This window comes from Thunnus maccoyii, chromosome 1, assembly GCF_910596095.1.
Source record: "Thunnus maccoyii chromosome 1, fThuMac1.1, whole genome shotgun sequence".
NCBI lineage: Eukaryota > Metazoa > Chordata > Actinopteri > Scombriformes > Scombridae > Thunnus > Thunnus maccoyii.
This window is the reverse complement of record NC_056533.1, coordinates 20,601,945-20,629,637: the sequence shown is the minus strand read 5'-3', so window position 1 is coordinate 20,629,637 and position 27,693 is coordinate 20,601,945. Positions and strand designations below refer to the sequence as shown.

The window sequence follows — 27,693 nt, the reverse complement described above, 5'->3', positions numbered from 1 at the left end:
AATAGTTCAACCGTGATGGTGTCAGAATGTGCGCTTACTGGATACTGTGCGTAAAAAGTAAATATGGAGTTCAATTTGTGGACAGACTGTTTCCAAGGTCAAGAACTTTTATACCAACATTAACGACAAGACCCCAAAGTGAAAATAAGAATGGAACATTGAACATCTACAGTTGCAGGCCCAGGACAACTTAATTTGGTGAGGGAGGTCATGAGATAAGCTACTAAGTGGACCTTGTGCTGAGATTGTTTTGTAAAGATGCAGGTTACATTAAATTATCTCAAAGCATTTCTGGAACATTAGTCTGTTTCACAAAGACAAACATTTTTTTAACAAAACAACTATAGGCTATCATATGTAGCCTAATTTAAAACATAAACAAAGAAAAGGAAAGCCATATGCATGAACATATTGAATTATTATCATTATTGAGTTCAGATATCTGTGACTAACATATTATCCTTTCTAAACTCTTTTGGTAATCTGAGACTTTCCGTTTTGACAGTGTGTTCGGTTTTAGGAGACTGTTTGTCAATGATAAACTATGAATTACCGCAGAAACGTCAGCTGTTGGAGGGTGAAAGCAGTGGGAAACCGAGTGCACCGGGAGTGAGGTGGTGGGTGGGGTGGATGTGTTTCTCCTCCTTTAACACGCATGGCTGAGGTCGTTTATGTAAATGTGTGTATTTAATTTTCTAAAGGACGGCCCTTTTCTTTGCCCAATGAAAATGAACCGCGGCTGACACCTGGCTATAAACCCAGGAAGAAACCCAAAGTCCTAATCAGATATCTGTTGGAAAAAACCGAGAGGCGCAGCAGACGAGCGGAGAGACGGCAGTTATGACTTCCAGTAAGATCGAGATCCCCGGAGAGGTGAAGAGCGACCCCGCTGCTCTCATGGCATCCCTCCAGCTGATGCCCTCGCCGGTGCCCAACCCGGAGATCAAGTACACCAAGGTCTGTTTCTCTGTACATCGACCGACTCAAGTTTGCTTTGCTCGTAACGGACTAGTTTCCAACCTCGACGAAAGTCTGATGTTAACCAAAAGTTAGAAATCTGCGAACTGCTAGTTGTGTGTGTCAGCAGCTGTAACTCCACTATCAACAACTTCTCCGAACAAAACTTTCTAACTTCCAGCACAGAGCTGATAAACGGATGATTGTATGCTTTAAAAGTCCCCGATCAGGTTTTTTTTTCCGCGTCCACGTGCTCAGCGTCGATCAGCATTAAATTATCAATAAATACTGGACAACATCAGTTAAATTACAGACATAGATAACAAATATAACATATTTTATAAATAATATCAAATTCTTGGCCGGTATAACTTTACGTGGTGAAAGAGGAAGTGACTGATTAAAACAATTAACTGATTTTTTTTTACATTTTCAGATGTGAGTCATTGCATAGACCTTTATACCAAAAATGAAATCATAATTAAGAGTGATTGTGACCATAATTTGGGCTGATTATAATTACACGTGCTGCAAAATAACCGTAATAATAACGTTTTAATAAAGGGCGTGTCATGGTTTGACTGTTTTAGGATTAAACTCAGCCAAATGTCTTTCCAGACCAACAAAAACTACATTTTATATAACACACAGGGTCACGTGGATACAATTTACTATTATTATAATATTTTTTTGTTATTATTACATATTGCATCTAAGGATCTACATTGTTTCAGGTAACTGCATATAAAGAAGTCATAACAATTGTTTTACAATTTAAGTTGCCTAATTAAAGAACATTAATTAAAGGGACACTTACAATTTAAATTTCGCAACAAGCAAATCTTTCTCTTTTTTAATTTTTCACTGATGATTATAGTTGATGTTTCACTACAGTAGTTTGTGAGTGGTTTTCACTGAGTTGTAAAGTTAGATTACTGTCAGTCATATGAGGCATCAAGTTGAACCAAATACAACCAAAATCCTTTCTGTGTAGCCTTATAGTCTTTTCTTTTAATGGCATCACTGATCACAAAAAAAAAATCTGGGATTGCCTCCTTATTACATAAAAAGAAATACAAAGTTAATTAACACATTGTTTAGCGTTAAAATGCATGTTGCCCCAGAAAAGAAAATGTAGTATCAGGGCAGTTTTTTTGGCTCACCCTCCAGTCAGAAGTGTGTGGGTGGGAGAAGAGGGATGCAGAAACAGCTGGAGAAAGGAGTCTGAGTCAAACAAAGAACTTTATTTGAGTCATGAAACAAGTCATGTTTCAGAAATTACTAAAGAAATGTGCTTTCAGAGAGACCTCAAGAAAAATATCTGGACACAAATACATTTTAGTTTATTAAGTGTTCCAACATTTGTACAGTAAATATACCATAACATAATTTATTCTTAATTGTATTAACTTGTTATAGATTTTGAGCCTTTGTGGTTTGAATGTGACTCTTGACCCACAAATGTTGAGCCAGTTACACACTTGTTGAAAGTAGGCCTCATATGAATTGTTTTGCGGCTCGTTTGTTAAACTCTGCACTGTCTCGATAGAGCTTTTTACCTTTACACACACTGGGACACTTTGAAGTCTTTTAAGTTTAAAAATGTAAATCATTAGGCCTTGTATGTTCTTCCTCTGTGGGATTCTTGTAATGTTTACAGTGATCCTTAGTTAGAGGTCTCATTATCAGTCTTAGCTGCCAGGATGTAGCCTACTGCAGTTTTGTTGCTACTGAAACGGTCTTTAAGCTGAGAACAAGTGTTTTTATGATTGTGAGATTAAAGGGCACGTCTCATAGAAGACAGATTAATGATAGCGTGTTGTAAGTTCATTCAGTGCTATAATTGCTCTGTGTTAACACATACCTCAGTGTTTTAAGTGCAAAGGGCACGCTGCTGCTGTTTCTGCTGCAGCACCGTAAAGAGGACGTTACGTGTTGCATAGACTCTGTGGTGTTGTAAGCTTTCCATTCGCTCACAGTGCAGAGTGTTAGTTAAAGGGGAGGACACACAACGGTATACAGGAGGAAATTTAGGGAGCGACTTGGTGAATTAACCCCCAGGAATTTGGATCATCCAGTCCCTGTTGGTTTGGTGGACATAGGGGGCAGAAGGGCCCTGATTTATGGGCACCCCTGGCGTGGGCTCTCCTCACACCCTGTTCCTGTTCTCCACCCCACTGACTGCAAGGGAAACAGCCAACACTGTTCACTGGCTTATAGGGCTTGTGGATGGAGCTGCATCCTTCCACACAGATTTTTATGGGGTTTTTTTTCCAATATATACAACATTTTTTGAAACATGAAGGCAACGTTAAGCTTTCGTCGACTTACATAAAAAATTCTAATATTTCAGTTATTGAGTCAGCATGACTGTGCACAAAAAAAAGCACCATACTTTGTTTTGCAATGCAAAGATTACATCTGAGCGACCCTGGAAACATAGATATGGCTGATAGAGTATTGTTACTTAACAGGGTTGCTTCTCTAACAGAGAAGCATGTGATAAAAGAGGATTATTGCAATTGAGGTTTGCCCCTTGTCCTTTTCACTCAGTCATGAACTGCTCACCTTCAAAGATACGTTGTAAGATTGTATCAGTGAAGCTATCTTCCCTCCGTGTGTATCTATATCTAATTGTAGTTACGTCAACTTTTTGTTGATATCCCCGATAAGCAGAGTTGGTAGTTTTCATACACCCTTTCTCTTCTAGCAAAAACCATGAGGAGGAAAGCTTTCTCTTGGCTGTCGTATCCCCAGCCCCCACATTTCTATCGCTAGAAGGCTCCAACAGCTGGGTTACAAGACAGAAACAGTTTAAAGGTTGATAGGACCACAAAGGAAGCCATAAATAAGAGGGCCATGATAGCTATTTATTGATGTTTTTCACTTGTGGCAAAAGTGGAGAGGAGAGACTAGTTAAAGCAAACTGAGAAACGTGTACTTTTCTTTAGTTGATGATACCTCTGGCCGTAGTGGTTTTTCACACCGTTCAGTGATAATGAGTTGTTAAACCAGACACTTAGTGGGACAAATTTTATAGGAATGGAAATAAAAGCACAGCTCGGCTGCATTTACTTGAAAGGACAGTCTATAAAATGTTTGTGTGTGTGTGTGTGTGTGTGTGTGTGTGTGTGTGTGAACTGCAAATGAAGAGTCAGTACAGGTTTTGCCCTTCATTTTAATATAATGGAACCTTTTGCAAACTCTTTTTAAAGTGAGCCACGCAAGTTCTTGTTAAGCTTCAGTTGCAATTAATAACATTTATTAACATAAATAATAGTGCTACGTGTATAAAGAACTAACAAGAACCAGATTTAGGGATCAAATTCAACATCCCTGTTCACAGTCTGAGTTACAGATCTCTTAATCTAATCAACGGTTATAAAATACTTGCTTAGCTCTTGGTAGCATCAGAGCACTTTCACCATAGGAACCTGTGCAGAACCTGTCTGCCGAAGACCCGCGTGTTTGCAAAGTAGTCTAAGCAGAGACATCCACTCAGTTTGGATGAATAAGAGGCTCCATCAATCTGTCACTGATTGAGATAGTACAGATGGAGGCTTGGGGCTCCCCGATGCTAGGTGCTGTCCACCAGGGTGTAAATTATGACCCTGTCTCACTGTGTGGGTTAGTGGCCCTGCCTCGCCAGAGTCTGACCTGCAGTTCTGGAGTTTTTCACTTCAAAACCACCATCTTACTGCGATCAAGATCAAACAGAGCCAAAGTTAGGGGATACTGTGCAACTAAATGATTTATCACAACGAGCACAGCGAGAACTCTCTCCCCCCTTCTCCGCCTTTGCTTACACAATTTCCCTGTTCGCACACACATGGCCACATACTCTCTAAAACACATCTCTTTGATTGTGACAGGGTAAGTGTGCACTGCCATTAATATGTCCGTTGGTGTGAAATGCCTACTTGTGCAGTGAGTGTAAATTATCATCTTAGCACACGCGTCAACATCATGTCCCCTGTCTCTTAATCACTGTTTAAGGAAGAGCAGTGACAGGGAGGTTACCCTGTTAACTTTCCGTACCTTCAGTCTGCAGCCCTTTTGACAAGGAACGTGTAAATCCTTACGGTGTCATTATGAAAAACACTTGGCTTCATAAATCTGTTGGAATAGGCACTTTCCCCAGCGAGCGTGAGACACCACAGAGACAGAAGTGCTTTTCTATATGTTTATTTGTCTGTGGAAAAGCAGCACATTTCTTTAAAAATTACTTCCTCTTTGTCTACTGATACCACGAGTAAAACAACGTTAATAAATGTTCTTTAAACGTTTCCTTGACCTGAGATTTAAAGAATGGTACACAGGAAACCCATGAAACCTCAGATGTTTACAAAAAACACCAGTAGCGAGAGGCGAGGTCTGTTTTCTTGTTGATGAATGAAATTTAAATTGTAATCTTTTAGCAATTTGAACATTTCCTCAAGATTTTAGATCAAGTTCTGCTATATTTAGCATGGTAAATAATATTTATATTGTGTCTGAATAATGCATTTATTGCATATGTATCTGTCCAAAAACTTTGTCAAACAGTTGATTTTCAGTTGTAAAAACCCACTGAAAAGTCTAAAACTCAGTTTTGGGTTTTAAAAGATGCATTAAGAAATTAGCATCGTTTAAGCCTGAAAAGGGTTTTAAAGACAAAGTGTCTGACACAAAAGAAAAGAAAAGTTATTTCTTATTACAGTGTTAGTCAAATTTGTTTTTCTCACGTAACCTTTGAGTCAGGATGAACAACTTTAACCACTTGCCCACACACACTGACGAGACAAAGACGTTTGCCAGTCTGTGACAGCAAGGTCGCCCTTGCCAAACCCCAGAGCGCAGGGTGGCATTGTCTGTGGGTGTGTGAATGAAAAACATGAAGGCTCCATGGTGTCAGACATGTGGAGAGAAGTAGGAGAAAAAAACACCACCTGGTCTCCACTTTCACATGCTCTCGGCTCACTTGTAACAGTAGTAATTATAAGACTTTTGAAACCGATCCAGAACCAGAAAGGAAATAGAGGTCCTGTGATAGCAGAGGATATGAAACTTCCTGCGCAGACGAGTGTTGCAGGTGCCCGGGTAGGATTCGTCTGGCTGTGGAATCTTGGCGTGTTGTGTATAAACACACACATATATAAACCCTAGTGCGCGCGTGCGCGCACACACACACACACTCACTCACAGAAACTCACCCGACCTCCCGCCCCCACCACTCCTCCCCACCCCCCTCTATTAAAAAAAAGACAAAACTGTGTACCATTACATATTCCTTCAGCCGTAAGCATCTGAACTGTGAGAAGAAACAAGCAGCCAAACAGATGTTTTGTTGGCTGCAGAAAATATTTTGGCTTTTCTTCCTTCCCATTACAGTTCACTCCTAAAAAATGAATTATAATAAAAAATCACGCAAACCTCAGTTAACACGAGAAAATAAAAGATATTAACATCTGCATATTTTACAAGGCGCAAGGTGAACCGATCATTACTTATATAAGAGTGTATAAAACGTTTTGGGATGAACGACGATGTTCGGGACACCTGCGGTGTGTGTGCCAAACTCACTCAAATGTTGTATTAATACGAATAAATTGCCAAGCTAGCGCTGATTTGAAACGTGCTGTGAACAAAAACACTTTTACACATGTTTGTGTACACAATGTTTCATCTTTTCATTATCCCCGAGGCCCGGATCTCTCTGGATGATGTGATTGACAGCTTTTGCAGAAAAGCATGGGAGTTGCTAAATGTTTGCAGCTGCCCTGCGGCCCATGCAGAAAGTCTTGACCTATGTGCTTACTGCTCAGCTCTCATCCACATCAGGCCTCCTCATTACGTGTCTGGCATCACACATCAGTGCTTTTATGTCAGTTTTTATGTTTCTTTTTATTAATGCAGCAGTACAAAACTTGATTATTTAAGATGATTTATACTAAGATTCACTTTAAAAGTGAAATTATGAACGTCCCCTTGTAAAAGGCTTCATTGCAAGAGTAGAAAACTGTTTATTTTGAAAATGTTGTCATCAAGCCTAAAGTCTCTGGATAGTTATTTCTTAGTGCTCATTGGCAGTGCAGATTTTTATAAACATGAAACCATCATGTGAAGTGATAGTAACGACCCCGCAGGGAATGGGAAAGAAAACACTATTTGTCATTTGAAAATGTGCACCCTTGCACTTGTTTTTTCATTCCTGTGTTCTTTGCCCCTCTTCCAAATGATCCTAAAAGCAATTTTAAGAAACCTTGAGAGTTGATTTACTACTTGGTCCTGTCATCTTAATCAAGTCTCTCAATGGAACGAGACAAAAGTCTAACACCAGTCCGAGCCCAGAGAGAGGGCCGAGCCAAACGGCGGCTGACAGTTGTCCTTTTCTCGCCATGATTTAGGTGGCGGCCTGCTCCACTGTTCTCGTGCTTCATCCGTTCTCCTTTAGCAGCGTCTTGTGAGAGGGGTTACGCCATGCATAAAGCTACCCATGGTCTGCATTCTTGCTCAGACTGTTGAGGCTGTCAGGGGGCTCCTCTGATTTAGGGCGCCCCACTTCAGTGGCCCCTATAAATTTAAAAACTAATTCAGTGCTCTACAGGACTTTCTGTTTTTGTAGCTGGCCCTCTGCTCCTTATCGTTACTGACAATTTTATGAAGTGCTCTTAATGAGCGGCAGATTAAAGGTGGCCTCTGATGGAAGGCGCGTGAGAATAGTAGAGAGAGAAGCCACTCTGGCCTGTGTCTGTCTATCTGCGTGTGTGTGTGTGTGTGTGTGTGTGTGTGTGTGTGTAGGTGTGTGGGGGATGGTGTGGGGGTGACCAGTACAAAGGAACCGGAGAGGAATGAGTCTGTAACGTATGGCTCTGTGAGGTGGTACACACAGATACTGAACACCTTAAATGCCTGAGTTATTCATATGCAGAGTCCCCCTCATGAGCCCGTGGGAATGAAGAGGAGGAGGCAGGCAGAGCAATGTGTTTGCTGACTCCCAACAGTTTTCAGACTCCCTGGCATTTTATACCAGCCCGAAAGTAAACACGGCCAAGAGTTTACAGCCAATTAAATAGTACTTAAAGCCCGGCGTTTATGGAGGTAAACATGTTGGAGAGTTAGGCCAGTGGGATACTTGAACCCTGCTCTCAGGTTTGCTCTCAGTGCATTTGAACTCCTCTAAAGTAGAAGGACGGTAAGAGCATATGTATACACAGAGAGATTTGTGCCAACAGATGTTCTCCTTACACTCTATCTATCAGACGGACTGACAGCCATTAAAAACAGTGTGTGAGTAGTCTGCCTAATGGATCTAAACATGTCAGCGAGGAAAGAGATTTTTTATCTAACTTAAGTTGCGTAAGATATATTTGCAGTTTCAAATCACACCTTGCATCTCACATGTTCCTCCTCTCAGATATTTCATAACGTATCATAATTCTCAGTTTTGTGACTCTGTAAACATTTATTTTTCTTGTGGTCTCAGTAGACACTGAATATGTCCTGTTTGGAATCCCAGGTGGTTGTTTAACGGAAGACTTGCTTTAACGCATCACAGAAACCAAGTGCGGCACGTGTTTTATGATCTCGTAAACGAGCAGTGATGTTGTGAAACGTGTGTCTGTGTGCTTGGGGGTTGGTGGGTGGGGGTCTGGTGTCTGATAGGGATTTATCTGTCCCCCCACCCCCTACCCCCCACACCCCACCCCTTTGTCTGGATGGTGGAGCACTCCCCAGAGAGCAATGCTGGACAGGCAGGAATCTCTGTCCAGATTTCCAGAGATTCTCCCATATCCCTTACACAAGAGCCTGGATGTGCTGGGACTGCTGCCTGAGGGTTGTTAGGCTTTCACAGCCTCAACTTCAAGCACACCACTGTAGCCAACATGGTGTAATGATATGATTACTTAATGTAACATAAATATTTAAGAATATAAAGGGTTATGATCTCCACTCAAGCTCAGTTCATTTAAAAATCTAATACAATCTGTAAAATTGCAATAATCCATATGTGAATTTAACTCATACAAACCCATGACTTTACATTCCTGTTCTCTGTTTACTAAAATACTAAAAACTGTCTCTTTTTTTCTGCAGATTTTCATCAACAATGAGTGGCAGGACTCTGTTAGTGGAAAGGTCTTCCCTGCTTACAACCCGGCTACTGGAGAGCAGATCTGTGAGGTCCAGGAAGCAGAGAAGGTAATTACTTTACAGAACAGGATCTTCTGTCTGCCATTTTTTGTGAACAGGGTTATCTCACTGCATCCACTTTCACAATGAAAATTCAGATTCAGTTCATCTTATGACTACAGCCTGATATACACGACGTAGAAAGTATTTATGTCCAAATAATAAAGAAAAGCAAAAGTGCCATATGAGGTCAGTTTATTATAATTTAGGGATTAGGCAGTTTTTCCAGGCCTTTCTTATTTCAGCGAGATTCAGTAAAATACACCTGTTTATTGGTTAAGGTTGGATAATTAGCATGTTTCCCCATTTTCCTCATAGGCTGATGTTGATAAAGCAGTGCAGGCGGCTCGCCTTGCCTTTTCTTTGGGCTCTGTATGGCGAAGGATGGACGCATCTGAGAGAGGTCGACTGCTGTCCAAACTGGCTGACCTGGTGGAGAGGGACAGCGTCTATCTAGCAGTAAGTGGACGAATGTTGGGATTGGTTTGAATCAATTAGGTTTCAGAGAGGTTACGTTTTCCTCCTCATGGATATAATGACAATAAATCCTTTTGTCTACTGGATTATTACACTATATATCTGTTTATTTATGACAGGACTGTAACTGCACTGAACTTATAGTAGCCTATAACCATTATTTCTTTGTCAGTTGTCTGTATACTAGTATACTTTTTATTTACTTTGGTTTCCCTTGTCATTTAATGCTTTTTATGTCTCCCACAAAGCACTTTGAGTTGCCTCTGCATTTGAAAATACAAATAAACTTGCTTTGCCTTAAGGAGAACATGTAACTGAGGGGGTGTATTTGTAGTTTAGTGTTATCATAGTTTCACGTTTCACCCATGGGAGTGTGTAAACACTGGAACAGTATGGAATTATGTGAGGATCACAAGGTTATATCACATATTTCTCAAACGTCTCCCCTGTCTCTTTTCAGACTATTGAGTCACTGAACAGTGGGAAACCTTTTCTGCCCACCCTGTTTGTGGACCTCCAAGGAACCATAAAGACACTGAGATACTTTGCTGGATATGCAGACAAGATCCACGGCACTTCTATTCCAATGGGTAAGATCTGAAATAGACGAAAAGGCAGACGGATGATGGGAAGAGAGGTTTTGGAAGTTGTGGCATTCTCAATGTCCAAGTCAACAAACTCTGACCTGCATTTTCAAAATGCCAAATGCCAAATTCAGAATTTCTTACAAAGATATTGTGTTTTAACCTGTTCAATTAGACTTTTTTTACATTGTATATTTCAATGATGTAGTGTGAAAATAAATGAACAAAACAAACAAAAGCAGAAAAGAAAAGATAAGTAGGTGATAATAGCTGATGATGAACAGCAAGTTTGCCTTAAACCTGGCTGAGAATCAAATTGCAATACTGTTGGAGCACAAATCAAAGTGTGACTGTAGTGTATCAAAGGTTGTTTGCTTTGTTAAACTCTAAATCTTAACTTAATCTTGGATAAGAAATTGCATGATTTAAATCATAGTTTTGCTCATTTAAAAGTCTATTTTTTTCTGGCAAAGTTCTTTTTGTGTTAAGACCCCACACACAGACTGATTTGTGGCTTATTTTATTAAATGACAAAAAAAAAAATGTAGTAAAAGCATGCTCAGCAAAGTAAGGTATCAAACTGGAAATCAATCCAAACACAAACATTTATTGTCCTGAGGAGGCTGCCACCAGTGAATCGGTTGAATATGGGGGAGGAAGAGGGGAAAGTTGGCTGTCTGTTTCAACAGGCAGCACAAAAAAAGGAAAATAGAATAAGAAAGAGGACATGGGAAACCTCCTGATACCACTGTATTGTCCCTCTCAAAGCTTCTCTTGTACTCTGCTGCCAAACCAACCACGGTGAGCTTTTTCCCAGGGCTTTGGTTTTAAGCTTTATTCTTCTAGTAGACGTTCACAGAAAATAAACAAGGGGATTCCTGCAGCCTGTATGATGTAAGGCTGTCAGCGGTTGTATTTGTTCACCTGTCAGGATGAGGTCAACAACCCCTCAGCATCTATTCGACTTGCACATCATACTAAGATTATGGAGTATCACAGACAGTGTGAAATGAATTGGGAGCGTCATCATGTTGAGCACCATTGGCTACACAGTTTGATCCAGTTTATGCTACATGTTCCAAATTTAAATATAAGTCATTTGCAGGTGTCATAATTTAAAACAAAAGGAACATTAGAGCTCTTCCTGAAAATCTCACAGTAACAGTTTTGAAAGAGCCAACATCCACTTTGGGATCATGGAAAAAGCTTGAGAGTTTTGTGTCCACTGTCACAGTTTCACTGTATCCCATTGAAAAAGATATTTTGGCTTTTTATCCACCATTGATCATTCCAGTCCAAATGCAACATTAGGCAATGTTTCATCAGCTGAGGGCTGTTGTAACAAATTTATACACACATTTCTCAATATCAATTGTTTTTAGTACATTTGTGGAGAATGAACAAGCATGGCACACCCTCAGTAAGCACCTCCTTTTACTCAAGTAATGCAAGAGGAATGAGCAAACCTTTCCAGCATAACACCCATTTCTATGACCTAAAACAGTTACACACATGCCTGTGCTGTTGGAGGCTCGAAACGTAATCTCTCACTAGGGTAAAGTAACCAGGAATGTTGCGTGTGGATTCATTTACAAATTAACATGTTGAGTCAACAACACCAGGGGTATCGAGTGGTGACATTTTTCATGTGTTTCAAGTCATTTTCAGATACTTTCAAGCTTAAAACTACTAAAGCTAGATAACCAAGTTTTCTTTTTGTGTGTGTTTGTGTGTGATGTTTGTGTGTGTTTGTGTGTGTGTGTGTGTGTGTGTGTGTGTGTGTGTGTGTGTGTGCTCGTCTGCCTTCCACAGATGGAGAGTATCTAACATTTACCAGACATGAGCCCATTGGAGTTTGTGGGCAAATTATTCCTGTGAGTATAACCCTTCCTACAAGTGACATGCATGATGGATACAAATGGATATAAAAGCTTAAAAAAACATACAGATAACAATGAACAGGCAGAGTTGAAAAGAAAATGTTGGCCTGTTTGTTGAATTACATTCTGCATTTTCTGGTAATTCCCCGACAGTCATTGTTTATTCTGGTAAATCCTGCTGGTAAGCCTCAAAAATGAAGGTGCCAGTGAGTTTGAGCAATACAGAACGAGAAGTGAGAAACAAAATAGTGAACTGAGGGAAGAAAAGAGGAAAGTTTGAGGAAAGGAGAATGGTGAGAAAGGAGTAAAAGATCAAGGAGAAAGAGACACTGTTGATTGTGCAAGAGTGCAGAAAGCGTGTGGTTCTGTGTTGAGCCCCATGGGCTCCTGTGTAAAGCAGAAATAACACAGGCCAGTGTGTTGTACAGTGATATGGGTCTATTGCACATGTGTTGCAATTTCCCTGCTTTCTCAGAATACTGTGGGAAGAGAAAATACTGTACAAGTGCCGAGAACATTTTCTCACTTGACTATGTTTAGACAGAGTGAAAATGAGAGTAAGTGACTTAAGAGCGATGAGTTACTGAGCTTGACTTGTGACCACCCAACGTGTCAGTCAGATGCATGATGTCTTTTTCCGGCATGTGTGTGTGTGTGTGTGTACGCCCACAGTGGAACTTCCCTCTGATGATGACAGCATGGAAGCTGGGCCCGGCACTCGCATGTGGAAACACTGTTGTCCTCAAACCTGCTGAGCAGACGCCGCTCACCTGCCTCTATATGGCAGCTCTTATCAAGGAGGTAAATGACGGGATCACTTTGCCAACCACAATGTGCTCATAGGGCAGTTTGCCAAGATTTTATTTGGATAGTCAAATGTTAATACTCCACTAACTGAATCAGAATCACTTACAGGTTTCAGTTTGCCAAGAACACAGTGTTCACTATGAATTTGGCCAACACTTTATTTGGATAGTCTAATGTTACTGTAACCACAAGGTGACAAAAAACAGATGTTTAACAAAGTGTCACTTGTCTATCGGGTGCATCTTTACAGACTCTATAATCCCAATCTTGACCCTTAGATTAATACAAACCAACATTAGCTAGGGCTAAAGGTTGAGTACATGTGCAAATAAATATTTAACACAGAATCTTCAAAACAAACTGAGTATACTGAATCACCATTGTCATTAACTGAATCAGTAGCCTTTAGCAGATAGCTCTTTACTTCCTCACTAGTGACTGAGCACACCGTTGTTAGCTCATCGGTGACATACAGTATGTAACAGTCCATTACTTCCTGGTTAAAGGCTTAATTGCAAAAGTCCCAGAAACAATCCCAACGTGGGAGTGCTTGAAGTGGAAAAAAAAAAGTGCCAGTACTCCCTTTATTCACATGTTGGCGTGCGTATCGGCAACTTGTATCATGTTCAGCCCTGTGCATGTCTTGAATTTTCTTGTGAGTTTCATTTCATTTGCTGCCATCTTTTCAATCTCTGCTGCTTTTAAGTGGGATTTGGAGTCTCTTGATTTTCTTACACAATGAATGTTGTCTAACTTTGTCATTACCAAAGACAGAAATTAAACACCCACTCCACTCAGTTGACAGCCTCAGTCCCTGCTCTTTCTGAGCAGCAAGCAATGTAACTTTACTACATACTTTGCACCCAATCTTTTTGTCTTTGACAACCAGCCAGTTGTTCTGGTAGAAAAAAATACAGCATTTGATCCTTTGACAGTCAGGCCATTCATCTTGACTGACATTATTATTAACATTGTAGTTGGCTGTGGTAGCGATGGCGGTAACAGCAGGTATTTTTGCTGATGCTAACGTTACATCAACAGGCTCTTTGCTGCTAGGAGTGGCACTAACATTAGCTTGCTGCTCCCAGCCTGCATTTAGTACTGGTTGGGTAGGATTTGACTTCGAAGTGTGTCATCATCTGACTTTGTTCGTGTTCTCTTTGTGCGCTTTTGGAGCCAGGCCAACACTATTGTAAGGTCAATATAACGTTACTTAGACTAACCACTGACAGAGATATGGTAGCGCTCCCCAGATAATGTAGTTTATTTAGGGCCATTATGAATCATCCAGAGAACCTGATATGGAGATGGCAGAAAAGAGTACCGGCAACTTGTGAGAAGTGCCAGTGTGCAAGAAAAAGTCATGTTACACCAAAAAGTAAGATGTAGAGGTGGTGAGTACTGGCCCACTTCAAGCACTGCAATGAACTATTAACCTTATAACAGTGGTGGTATAGTGCTAGTTTTGCACTGAACTGAATGTAACTAGAAACAGACTGAACATGCTACTGAACACAGAATTAGCGTTTTATGTACTGAAGTGCATTTGAATGGTGATGTGGTCGTTTAGCTTAGAAAAAAGTGAACAAACTACATAGTCAGTGACTACGAATCTTTTAACTAAACTGAACCAAACTTTTTGAATCAGACACAAAACTTGAAACACAATAGGAGGTTGAATATCAATGCTGACACATTACAAAAGAGTACTGGCAGACAAAGCACTGGGCAAATCATAACAAAGCTCTGTATATAGTGAAGCTAAGACTGTTGACATAATATACAGAAAAGATAATACAAGTATATAGTGTATTAAATACAAATCCAACGCTAAACTAACACTGATGGTTAGCGTTGTGTGATGCTGAAACTAGTCATCTACAACAGCTGTGTGGTAAGGAGCAATCCAGAAATTTTGATAGTTGGTGATTCTGTCGTTTGGCATTTAACTCTCCCAGGTGCTATCACCTATTGTCTCTCCAGTGCCAAGGTAGTCGACCTAACTGAACTCATTCCAACTTTCACTGACCTGCATCCCACTGTTAATATTGTTCTAATGCACGTGGGAACAAATGACGTCATGACTAGAAATTCCAGCAAATTACACACTGACGTGGAGTCCCTGTGTTACACAACTGAGAGTCTGGGAAGACATTGTCTTATTTCTGGCCCCATTCCAACTGTTTTCAACTCTTCAGTCTCCACCACTGATTAAAAAACTTAATCTCAAATTTTGATTTCAACAGATGGTGTGCACCCTAATAGAAAAGGAACAAAGCAGTTGACTGCTAATTTTATCCAGTTTATAGCTTTTAACTCGTTCTGACATGCACCACAGCAAGGCCCGATCCAGACCTCTGTGTCTCCCACTATTACATCCAGCCCTAACAGTGTGGGTCCTGCCACTGTGTGCTGTGACTCTCAAACACATTCGCTGAAAAACTCAAGCCATCCTAGGCCTGACTCTGCCACTCTGCTACTTATTCTACAAGCTCTGTAAAGATGGCACTCCTCAATGTCATATCCCTCACTAAAAAAAACTTTCATTGTTAATGATATTATAAGATCTCACAGGCTTGATTGTATTCTCCTTACTGAGACTTGGCTTGATGAAACTGATAACAAAGAATTGATCACCATTTAATTTTTCATTTTCACACTGTACCAGGTCTAACAAGAAGGGTGGTGGTGTTGCTACTATTTTTATCAGATATTTTAGCATGTATAAGTGTCTTATTTGGTTCTGACTCTACTTTTGAGTATTTAACTCTGGTAATCAGGTCTGTATATCCCAGTCTAGTGCTCACAGTTTACCACCCTCCAAAGCTTAAAAAGGCTTTACACCTTAATTTGGTGAACTTTTATCTAAACTTACTGTTGAGTATGACTCAATTCTTTCTTCTGGTGATTTTAACATTCATATTGATAACACCACAGACCATTTTGCTAACCAGTTTACTGACACGTTATCAACTTTTGAGTTCATATAGCACACTGCTGGGCCTACTCATAACTGACCTGGTTATTTCAAAAGGCCTTGATGTAATTCCAGTGCACTCTAGATGTAGGGATTTCAGATCAATTTTGTATTTTTTTCCAAAAAACTAGACAGCACTACTTTTCTCAAATCATTACTGGAAATATGAATAATTCTAAGTTTCTGTTTATACAGTTGATACCTGCTGAGCTCCATTCTTCAGAGAAATGTAATGAATTTGACTCATACTTTATATTTTACAATATTAGGAATAATATTGTGGCTTCCTCTGCTGGTGGATGTGATCTCTCTTCTTCCACAGTCTTAACTCAGTGCCATGTTGCCCACACTCTATCCAACTTTGTTCTTATTCAAAGTAGTGAACTACAAGAAGTGGTGCAGCAGTTAACTCTGCAACATGTGCTCTTGACCCAATGCCTGCTAAGTTGTTGAAAATATTCTCAGCTGTTTGATAGATGATGTCCTTGAGATTGTTAATGCCTCCCTACTCTCTGGAATTTTCCCCACAGGTCTCAAACATGCTATTATAACACCACTGTTGAAAAAGAGTAATCTTGACCCATGTGTTTTTGAGAACTACAGACCAATCTAAAACCTTCCATTCCTGGGAAAAATTCTTGAAAATGTTGTATACCAACAATTTCATATGTAACAACATATAACAATTTGTTTGACGTATACCAGTCTGGTTTTAGAGTTAACCACAGTGCAGAAACTGCCCTGGTCAGAGTTGTTAATGATCTGAATAAGCTCAGACAACCATAAAGTTTCTATTCTTGTACTTCTTGACCTCAGTGCAGCCTTCAACATTGTTGACCATATAATTCTTCTTCAGCTCCTAGAATACTGTTTAGGCCTTAAAGGCACAGTTCTTAATTGGCTTTCTTCCTATCTTACTGGAAGATCTTTTTCTGTTTCTATTGGTAACTTTGAATCACTTGAAGTCTGCATCCCATATGGACTCCTTAAGGGTAGTGGACCAATTCTTGGTCTTGCTGTTTAACTTGTACATGCTCCCACTTGGGTCCATCATTCAGCAATACAATATTTCATATCACTCCTATGCTGATGATACACAGTTATACATATTTGTGTCTGCCAACAACCTTAACCCAATGAATGACCTCCTCCATTGTATTGCAGATATCAAATATTGGATGGCCACAAATGAGGACAAAAAAGAGATTATTTTAGTAGGTCCCAAGGCTTTGAGGCAACAGATTCAATCTTTGTTAACTCCCCTGTCAGTAAAATTTTGTGAGCATGCCAAAAACTTAGGTGTGATTTTGGATCTTAACTTCTAGAAGCACACATCTAATATCTCCAAGACTGCCTTTTATCATCTCAGAAATATATCTAAAGTTAGATGCTTCCTCTCCAAGAAGATCTACCAGGGTGGCATGGGGCTAAAAAATGCCTAGCCACCCCAGCGGCCACCCCAATTTTGGACAATCTAATTCAAAAATATATATATATATAAAGTTGTGGGTGGTCGGAAATTAACAAGAGCAAAACTCCGATGTCCGAGTGCAAGTGAATGCAGCAAGAAATGAAGCCAGCTGCCACTAGTCGTCTCTGCAGCGGGCAGCAGTTCCGTTTGCTCCCGGCCCTGGCAGCTTTTTGTGCAGCCTCTCCCAGTCCTGGCCGCACACAATGACTTCTGATGGCTTTTTTTCCTGCTAAATGTGTGTGTTGGTTTGCCAACTTACACTAGTAGAAATACAGAATGGCCACAGATGTTTGTTTGATTGTGTGAGGGACGGATTAAATTTGACTAAAACCAAATATTCACCGGTGCTTACAAGTGTCTGAATTGCCTGCAGCTACCAACATCTCTGGAACTGCTCATTGTGCAGACAAACATATCCAGATTTCAGATCAGTCATGCCAGTGCAACATACAAAAGCACCCAGTGTAGAAAGCACTAAAATCACAAGTTACATTAGTCACCAATGCAGTGACAGTTCATTCAAAACTTGTACCTGAGAGCTGAGAGTTTGCACTTTCACCATATTTTCAAATTGAAGCTCAGAGAAAAGGACTTTTGCCATTTAATCAGCAATACTGGATAAACACTGGATATCTTGGATATATGGCAACAAAGACTAAGTGATAGGCATGTGTTAAATTATGTAAAAAACTGTTCTGGCCGCATTTTAGGCTAAATGATGGGCTTATGTTCAATGAAAAAAGACACACATTTAGAAATAATACAAAATAAAACATCATTGATTTATAATGCCACCTTTAGATATTTCTATTTAATGCTTTACTCATTTACTCATTTACCACTCATTTTCATTCAAGGGCTTTTCCAGGCAAATATTGATATATGTGATTGTTTGCAATTAAATCAGCATATATATATATTTCTGCCACCTCTTAAAGTCTCCATACCGTCCTCTTGCTACCCCATGAATATTTCTCTAGACCTGCCCTTTTTCCTGTCACAGTCAGACTCTGAGAAGCTGGTTCATGTATTTATTTCTAAAAGACTAGATTACTGTAATGCACTTTTTGCTGGACTGACAAAGCAGGTGTTAAATAAACTCCAGCTCATTCAGAAAGCTGCAGCCAGAGAGGTTTGAACAAATCACTCCTAACTTCTCTTCACTGGCTGCCAGTAAACCAAATAATTGATTTTAAAATACTTCTTGTTGTTTTTAAATCTATAAATGGCTTAGCTCCTTCCTACGTTGTTGACATCCCACTGAGGACACACCAGACAGATCCCTTAGATCATCAAGCAAAGGTCTCACAATACCTGGAATAAATTCTACATCAGCTCATGGTGCCTTCAGTCATTATGGTCCTACTCTCTGGAATTCTCTACCACCTGAACTAAGGTCGCTAAAACAGTATCTTCTTTTAAAAGCAGACTAAAGTTAGTTAGATTTAAAGTATGTGGAGAACGTAAAACTTTTAGTTTAGAATAAATATTATTGTTATTATTCCTTTTTTAATTATAAAAATACCTTCTTATCTTATTCCCTTGTCATTGTAATACCTTCTTATCTTCTATGTTTTTATCTTATCTTCAATGTTTTTATATATGTTATACCTTCTTATCTTCTATGTTTTTGTCATGTATGATCTTTGCCCTTTTTTTTTTTTTTTTTGCTTTTTACCTTGACGCACATTGAGTCTACGCCTGTCCTATGAAATGTACTATATAAATAAACTTGACTTGACTTGACTTGACTGTGCAGCACCAGGGTTAGTGAGTGCACTTGTGTACAGTAGGAATAAACTAACAAGTAAGTATGGACAAGATGGGAATAATGCAGCGCATCACATGGTACTATAGAGTAGATAAACCTAATCATGTTTTACAAATCTCAGTGTCCACATCCTCCCTGTCTTCCCCCTGCCCTCTCTGGCCTCGCCTCTTTTTGGAGACTATCTGTCTGTTGCCTTCTTCTTTTTGATGTTCTCTCCGTTCTCTGCTGGTAGGGAGGTTGGGTTGGGTCCGGATTCCCCCACACTGCCTGTGGTTTTGCTTGGCTCTGCTGTCATCTCCGCTAAAGCTTGTTTCCTCTCATATTGTTTTGACAGGCCGGGTTTCCACCGGGAGTCATCAATATTTTGCCAGGATTCGGGCCAACGGCAGGAGCTGCAATTGCTTCGCACATGGGCATAGACAAAGTGGCTTTCACAGGATCAACTGAGGTACTTTTCCCTGATAAAGTGGCACAGATCAGCAGCTGCCTGTTGTTCGCTTTTGTCAGCTAACAGAATTGACACAGTGACCAACATGTGCAGAGCATAAGAGCAGCCTGGGTAATTAGGGGACGTTGTGAGTCTGTATTGAAGTCTAAATGACAAACAAATGGGGTCTTACATACTGTAAGCTGCGTGCCCTGTCATTACTCCCCATGACAGGGTGCTCTGATTTTATCTCACACACATGCACATATTTGCTCTGTCAAGAGTATACAAACACATCTCTCTGAAAGCACAGTTCCTCCTCTGTTTTCCCTCCGCTGTCTCTGCTGTATTAACGTACATTCACCACGCACAAACATCCTTACACTGACTTACTATCAGGACACACACAGGATAAACCCTTGTAGGTTTGCAGGACTGGGAAGCAGTTAATGGTAAGCTAAATTGTCAAGGACATACCATGTTAGGTGTTGAGTGCTTGGAGGTGTTGCCGTCCGAACGCATTCCTCAGGCCGGAGGGAACAGCCAGAGTGACAGCAGATTCCTTTTTTGCAGATCATTTATAAACATCTGTTATTTCTAAATGCAAACTAAACCCTCTGGTAAAACAATTTACAACAATCCTAATGCAGAATTTATATTTTAATGTGACCAGCTTGTATTTCACATGTATCTTTGGTAAATGAGCCAGGTTTATGTCATGTTTGGATTAGACTTGTGGTTTATGGAGATGTCTGTTTTGACTCTGGTGGTGTGTTGGAGACGCAGTGTGTATACTGTACAGGTGCTATATGTGTTGTGACCAATCTCCAATAAATCCACACATAGAAATCATAGATTACTTTCACTGATAAGGAGCCAAAAACTAAAGAAAGCAAAATTAGACAGCATGATGAGATTCATTTATCTTAATTTAAAACCTGAGTGAGTATCAGACTGAGGGAGCAACATATTTTTGTATCCTACATTACTTCCATCAGTTGAGCATAAGCATAAGATATGTGATGTACAAATTATCTGTAGTGGCAGTCGCGTTGATCAGTGAATTCATAAATGTCACAATGAAAAAGGTTTTTAGCGACATGGCTCCAGGGATTGCTATGTGGGTCACTCCATCACTGGTCCAGACTGAGATATCTCAACAACTATTGGCTGAATAGTCATAAAATTTTGTACAGAAATTCATGGTCCCCAGAAGATGAATCCCACTGACTATGGTGATCCACTGATTTTTCATCTAGCTCCACCAGCAGGTTGATATTTTTTAGGTTTTTAGTGAACTGTCTCGAAAACTATTGGATAGACTACTATAAATTTGGTACACACATTCATGTCCCCCTCAGCATGAATTGTAATAGCTTTGGTGATCCCTGCAGCAGCATCAGGTCAGATTTTAATTGGTCCAATCCTTTAGTTTATGACCTAAAGTACTGACATTCCCACCAGCCTCAGCTGCGATGTTTAGCGCTAATTAGCAAATGTTAGCATGCTAAACTAAGATGGTGAACATTGTAAACATTACACCTGCTGAGCATGATTTTTTTTCAAATGGCTCTAACATTTTGTCTTAATGGTTTTCCAGCACAGTATAATACAAAACAAACATATTTCTTCTGTCACTGTCTCTCAAACACGCACACACACACACAGACACACCCAATCAGTGTGCATGCAAGCTAGCATAAATGCACCTTCTAACGCAAACATCTTCTTTGTTTTATCATTTCGTCTTGATTGAACATTTCCTTTGTGAGTGGCCCAGTTTTTTTTGTTTTTTTTTACTAGTTTTCCTGTTGTTTCCTGTGATCTGGAATCAATTACTGAGAGAATGAGCCAGTGCTGTAAGAGCCTGCTGATGCCCAGACAGTGAGTCACCACGCTGTAGTAGCAGCGGTGGGGGATACTAGCCATCACAGCATCTCCTCACAGGGTGGAAGGTGGTGGCGTAGCTACAGGTGGATTTTAGGACCCCAACTCATCTTCATACTGATTCACATGTGGCTGTGACTCCTCACGGAGGAGTCTAGCAGCTCAGCATGTTTCCTTTACCCCTGAATAAACACACGCCAACCTCCCCTTAGTCAGCCACTTTGTGTTTCTGATCAAAGACAGACACAAAACACATTCAGACACACAGAATCCAAACCAAGTGTTGTGTTGGTTTTATACAGCTGTGGTACTTTACCATCACAGCGCAGCAGGCTTTTCTATTGTATTCTATACTGTATTTCTCTAAGATAGCCAGAGAAGAAGATTCTTTTCCATTTTGGAGGTTTTTTTTTTTTTTTTTTTGTTGGACATAGAATGGGTATTTTTCCGCTTTATCCTGTCTGTTCTCTTGGAAAATAAAACAGGCTGTATGAGTAACAGGAAGATGAATACTTGTTTAGGGTGTAGGGTTGTAAGGGAGGTGTATGGGGTTTCTCACACTTGTTATCTTTTGAGTTAATGCAATATTTCATGACATTGAAAAAATATCAGTTCTTTCTGATATAGTACAGTTCTACAGTTCTTTCTCAAAATCTTGTTTCCTTAAATTGTCAATGGGTGAAATAAAACAGTTTGTTTCCGGTGCAGTTGTAACTGATGCGCCATTTTTCACCAGGGAAAATATGTGATTATGTGAATATATAGTACCAGTCAAAAATTTTGACACACATTCTCATTCAAGTGAATGGGAAGGTGTGTCCAAACTTTTCACTGGTATTGTATATAATATTAACATTCAAATATCTTGAATAAAAGTGCCTCACTCAATTAGTATTATGATTATGACATTTGAAACTTCATCAGACTCTTCAAACTTTCTCGTATAATAGATCGCACAAATCAAGTCTGGCTTCATTTTATCTTTATGTGTAGTCGCATTAACATCAGCAGGTAAAGAAACGCAGACTTTTCAAATCAACCTTCTCTTAAACTGCAAAATTATGACACAATAACATATCATTTTAATTTGACAACAGTGAATCCAGATGTGATGTTCTCTGTGATGGATTACACAATATAAACAAGCTTCAAGAGTCTGCTAATTTATTTCTTTACTATACTAAATGAATGAATATCAATGGCTGCCTGGAGCAGTAGGACAAAGACATTACAAAAAATCTCCAGCATGGACGTAGAAATGGTTAGCAAAAACTTCACTTATTTAAAAAAATAATTATTCTAAAAGACACTGGTATGGCTGTTTTGGTGAACTGCGTGTATGGTTCTCTTCGGTGATTCATTTTCCCCAAAAGTCTTATCATTTTCCTATTAATTAGTCTCTGTTTTGTTTATGTGATATCACCAGTCTTGCCAGGAAGTCAAGTGGAAATAGGAATGACTCGAAGATAAGGGAAACCACAGAAAATCCCATGTCATCTTCCATATTGACACACCAGACTCATTTCATACCAAACAACATCATTTCCCTCAGTCAGTTAGATCACAGGCCACCACCCACACACCTTGTGGTCAGTTCTTCCTGCCCTTTGGTAGACATCAGATGCTGTTCCTGGCTGAAACATAATTTTATTTTCCCGTTGCTGTCTCCAAAAACCTGTAATAGATATTCATTCTGTGTGTTTGCAGAACTCATGTTTCAGTTGGCCTGCCGGTGCATTCCCTGTTTGGAGCTAACCATCCTCTTAGGCTATTTAATGGCTCCAGCTGATTTACTGATCTGGCCGCAGGCCTGCATCTCCATGAGTAAACCCTAGATCTGTTTCCTTGCTAGGTCGGCAAGCTGATCCAAGAAGCAGCTGGGAAGAGTAACCTGAAGAGAGTGACGCTGGAGCTGGGAGGCAAGAATCCCAACATCATATTTGCAGATGCTGATTGTAAGTTTTCAAGCAATGTTTTAGTCATTCCACCATTTACCTGTCACCCTTACTAGGTGGTCCGCCACTACCACTGTTTTGTTTAGTTACGTATCCTGTTCTCAGGAACTTCAATCTGTGGAAATACACACATGGAGAATCCCAAAATATTCAAAAGCTTTGTAGTGCTATGAAAACCTGTGGATGGATGGGTTTCATATAAATTCTAAGTGGCTCACCAAACTGGGGGTGCTGAGGCTTTCAAATGCTTTCAGCAGCCGTGAGAGGGGCTCCCTAAGGCCTGTAAATCAGGAGAATGGACCCTGACTCAGTCGGGTGCTTCAGTCGAGACCCATAAATCACAGGGGTCCATTCGTACCCCTTCGTACGCAACAGCAGGGTCCTGTCTCTCAGGTGTCAGGTATCAGATTTGCACAGGATAGCTCCAATAAATATCGGGGCAAATTTTGTAACAATACACTACACATATTACTTTTTTTACCAGATGAGGTTTTTTTTACATAGGTGGGATGATGGTACATTAAATTCTGCCTTATTTCACTGTAAATTTTCTTTATTAAATAGCTTCTTCCTTATAAAAACTAGTTTCCACAGGGCAATTTTTAGAATGAACAAGCAGTTTAATCTAGTTATTGATTAACTTTTTTTTTCAGTGGATCTGGCCATAGAACAGGCCCACCAGGGCGTGTTTTTCAATGCAGGCCAGTGCTGCACAGCCGGCTCTCGCATCTATGTGGAGGAACCCATATATGAGGAGTTTGTTCGGAGGAGCGTGGAGAGAGCCAAGAGGAGAACAGTCGGCAGCCCCTTCGATCCCACTACGGAGCAGGGTCCACAAGTGAGAGAGAACAACAATTCTATTGCTTCATGAAACTACAGAGTTGTTGGAGCAAAAGCTCTGTTTTCTTTCATCACTTGCAGTACCTCCCCTTTTCTTTCACTTTCAAAATGTTTCGGTCTTCTGTGTTTCACCTCCACAGATCAGTCGGGAGCAGCAGAATCGAGTGTTGGAGTTTATCCAGAGTGGCATCAGTGAAGGAGCCAAGCTGGAGTGTGGAGGCAAAGCCCTGGGCCTGAAAGGGTTCTTTATTGAGCCCACTGTTTTCTCTAATGTGAGGGACGACATGCGGATTGCCAGAGAGGAGGTACAAGGATATTTGACAAGGATTTTGATAGCGGCAGCCCAACTAATGCATGTGTGCTTATGTGAAAAGGCATACTAGATAAGTTTTAATGCATCTTTTTATACATGACCAGTAATGGCCTATATTCTGACCTGTTTACAGATTTTTGGACCAGTGCAGCAGATCATGAAGTTCAAGACTATTGAAGAAGTGATTGAAAGGGCCAACAACACAGATTACGGTTTGGTTGCTGCTGTTTTCACCAATGACATCAACAAGGCCATGACCATATCCACAGCCATGCAGGCTGGCACCGTCTGGTGAGTTTCATCTGCTGTGTTTCTTTAGCTGCAATCAGTAATATTTTTCATATGGGAAGTATCATCCATTACAGACTCTGGCATCCAGATACTGTAAACTGGCGACGTGCCACTTTACTATCATTACACAAGCCACAAAGAAATGTTTTCCTTCCTTTTTTTCACGTTCTGTCCTCAGCTCAGACATTTCAGGATATAAAAATATCAGAAGCAACATGCCGATGCAAGACACTATGCAAAACGCAAGTTGTAAATGTAAAGGGACACCCTCATTTTATAATTTGTATAAATAAAATGGCTGTAAAATGTTACTTCTTGAGTTCACCCAAAATTGTTTTTTTCTTTTGTAATTACCTGCAGATGGTTATGACTAGGGGTAGAATTATAGTTAACATACAGCATGCGCCAAGATTTTTTTACCACTTATCATCCTTGACTGCAATCCTCTGTTAGCTGAGGAAATGTTTCTCTACTTTGTCCTTCATATTTGATGCCGCCCAATCACCATCCCACTTCTCTTCCCCTGTGAGGCTTTTGTTTGGTACTTTGAAAAGGACCAAGCCTCTTTTCCTACCATCTTTTCTTCCTCGACAAATCCCACCAGTTCATAAGTGTATTTCTTCTCCACTGTTATCGAACTCAACAACCACTTCTCGTAATGAAAAGAAACTAGGGATTGACTACAGACAACCAGCTGCATCTTCATATACTTTTATAGTGACGTCTTGAGGAATTCCCGTCAGTCCTTCATTCAATATTTAGTCATAACTTTTGCCTCATCATTAGATGTCTCTGTTGGCTTGTACACCAAATGTTCCCATGAAACTCATCAGTGCTCCTTCAGAATTAAAACACATCACACAACCTTTCTACACTACACTATGCCTTATTCACCAAACTATTTCATACATCTTGCCTTCATCATCATGTTGTTTCCAGCTTTCTTATATATTGTCCATTGACCAATGATATAACTATACAGTAATAGCAATACAGTAAATACTAAGTATAGAAAACAGCATTACCACTATGTTTTTAGCAAAAGCTGAATCTTAACCAATTCTGTACTTTTTCAACCTCATTTTCAGCCTCAGTTGTCAAAACTATGTATATGCGTATTTTCAAATCTCCTCCATTTCTTAATATCTGGTCTCCTCCGTAAACTGGCTCCAAGTCAAGATTTATTCACTTTGAATCATCTAAGTTAAAGGTTACTTGGAGGGAAAATTTGGACTCTACTTTCTCCATTTTCCTCAGAATTAAGACTTACACAATCACAGAGCTCACCCGCTTTCTAAACTATGTCCTGTTATTTGCAATCCTCTACTTCATCTTTTTATTTATTCTTCATAGCATACTGTCACTTGTTTTGTGTGGCTGCACAAATATACAAACTGAAAACTTTCAGCTGTGTTGGCTAAATAATAATGGAATTATGTTATTAAATCCAGAGGGTTGCAAAAATAGCAATGCCGGAGACAATACATTTTTACATCAGTCTTACTGAATGCAGCTTTAATACTACTGCTTTGGACAAAATTATGCACCATTTTACAATAACAAATCACACGAGTCAAACGCACAAGAGTGATCAATGTTTTGTGTATCTCCTAGGATAAACTGCTTCAATGCTCTGAGCACGCAGTGTCCATTTGGAGGATATAAAATGTCTGGCAATGGACGTGAATTGTGAGTATGACTCTTGGTTGCCTGCCCTCTGAATATACACAATTAACCACAATATTACTAATACTGACTTGTGTTTTGAAAACCCACTTTCCAAAATTGCTTAACATTGTATAAATCTTCATCTGAGAGAGAGAGAGATACTGCAGTACTTTTGCGCTGAGAGTCTCTAGCTGTGTATACGCCGTATTTCAGTGTCAGTTCGAGAGTTTAAACAAAATGAGCTACATTGTTACTATTTCCTGTTCCATTTTCAGGGGAGAGAGTGGCTTGAAGGAGTACTCAGAAGTGAAGACCATCACAATGAAGATGGTCGCCAAGAACTCTTAAGGCAGCCACATGTTTTTGGGAGGAGGTAGCATCTTCCTCAGTACTGATCCGCCTCTTGTCGGTCCATCCATGGTGGCAAACCACATTAACCATCAAAACTAGTTATCTCCATGGTGACTACAGGCTGTGACCACTCGCTGCCCTCCCAGTGCCTCCATCAACTCCACCTTGCTTGCCACGGACAGTCAGACAGTCGCTGTCCTGCTATCTACACCTGCCTTGAATTTGTGGACTGTCTCTAGTCTAACTGACAACCACTGAACTATCCCCATATACCTCCTCCACTAACTACACTAAAGCACTCACAGAGACAATGGGGGAGGCTGTTTTGACTGCAAACCCCAATAACAACCCCCCTCCCAGACGCTACACCCCGGTCCTCTTCCCTAGATGCTGGATGCTCAAGAGACTCAGTCACCGCACTTGCAATCAACCCTTTACTAGCAACTTGTCATGTGTTGGGAGGCAGATTTCTTGTACTGTGCGGTATGATCGTCAAAACCTCATGTGTCTTTGTCTTGGTTCACCAGGTAGAATTTATGCAAGCATGTCAGCTCATTCAAGACCACTGATGTTGTCAGCCTCAGATATGAATGGATGAAATGTTAATTCAGAATTAAAATTGATTTCTAATTGTCTTTGTTTATATTTTAGCTTGTATGACTTAACACTGTATGTCAACCCTTGACTGATGTAAACGTGAAGCTTTGAACCTCTTTAAAGCATTTTACTCTCACCTGCTACAAGAGGAGTAGATATATTTTAAACGTTATGTAACTGATTTTCATTGATGTCCATCTATGTTTATGTTTATACAATCATATGCTATAAAATTATAAAATGACCATAGTTTTTTTCAGTAAAAACT

General features: G+C 40.0%; 1 protein-coding gene across 1 annotated transcript; it reads left to right on the top strand.

Moving 5' to 3' along the window:
• Positions 1-651: 651 nt before the first annotated feature.
• aldh1a2 (aldehyde dehydrogenase 1 family, member A2) lies at positions 652-27,693 on the top strand. The gene is made up of 13 exons (XM_042408650.1): positions 652-957; positions 9,034-9,138; positions 9,448-9,588; positions 10,067-10,196; positions 12,003-12,064; positions 12,743-12,871; positions 19,431-19,544; positions 23,263-23,365; positions 24,019-24,203; positions 24,346-24,510; positions 24,652-24,809; positions 26,424-26,498; positions 26,753-27,693. Exons 1-13 carry the CDS (start codon positions 841-843, stop codon positions 26,823-26,825), a joined length of 1,557 nt encoding a protein of 518 aa, XP_042264584.1. The 5' UTR covers positions 652-840; the 3' UTR covers positions 26,826-27,693.

Bases quoted from the DNA above. Each gene is read 5' to 3' on its own strand.
- aldh1a2 (XM_042408650.1), top strand. From the start codon at position 841: ATGACTTCCAGTAAGATCGAGATCCCCGGAGAGGTGAAGAGCGACCCC. The intron at 958-9,033 runs GTCTGTTTCTCT...TTTTTTCTGCAG, and splicing joins CGGAGATCAAGTACACCAAG to ATTTTCATCAACAATGAGTG. The intron at 19,545-23,262 runs GTACTTTTCCCT...TTTCCTTGCTAG, and splicing joins CTTTCACAGGATCAACTGAG to GTCGGCAAGCTGATCCAAGA.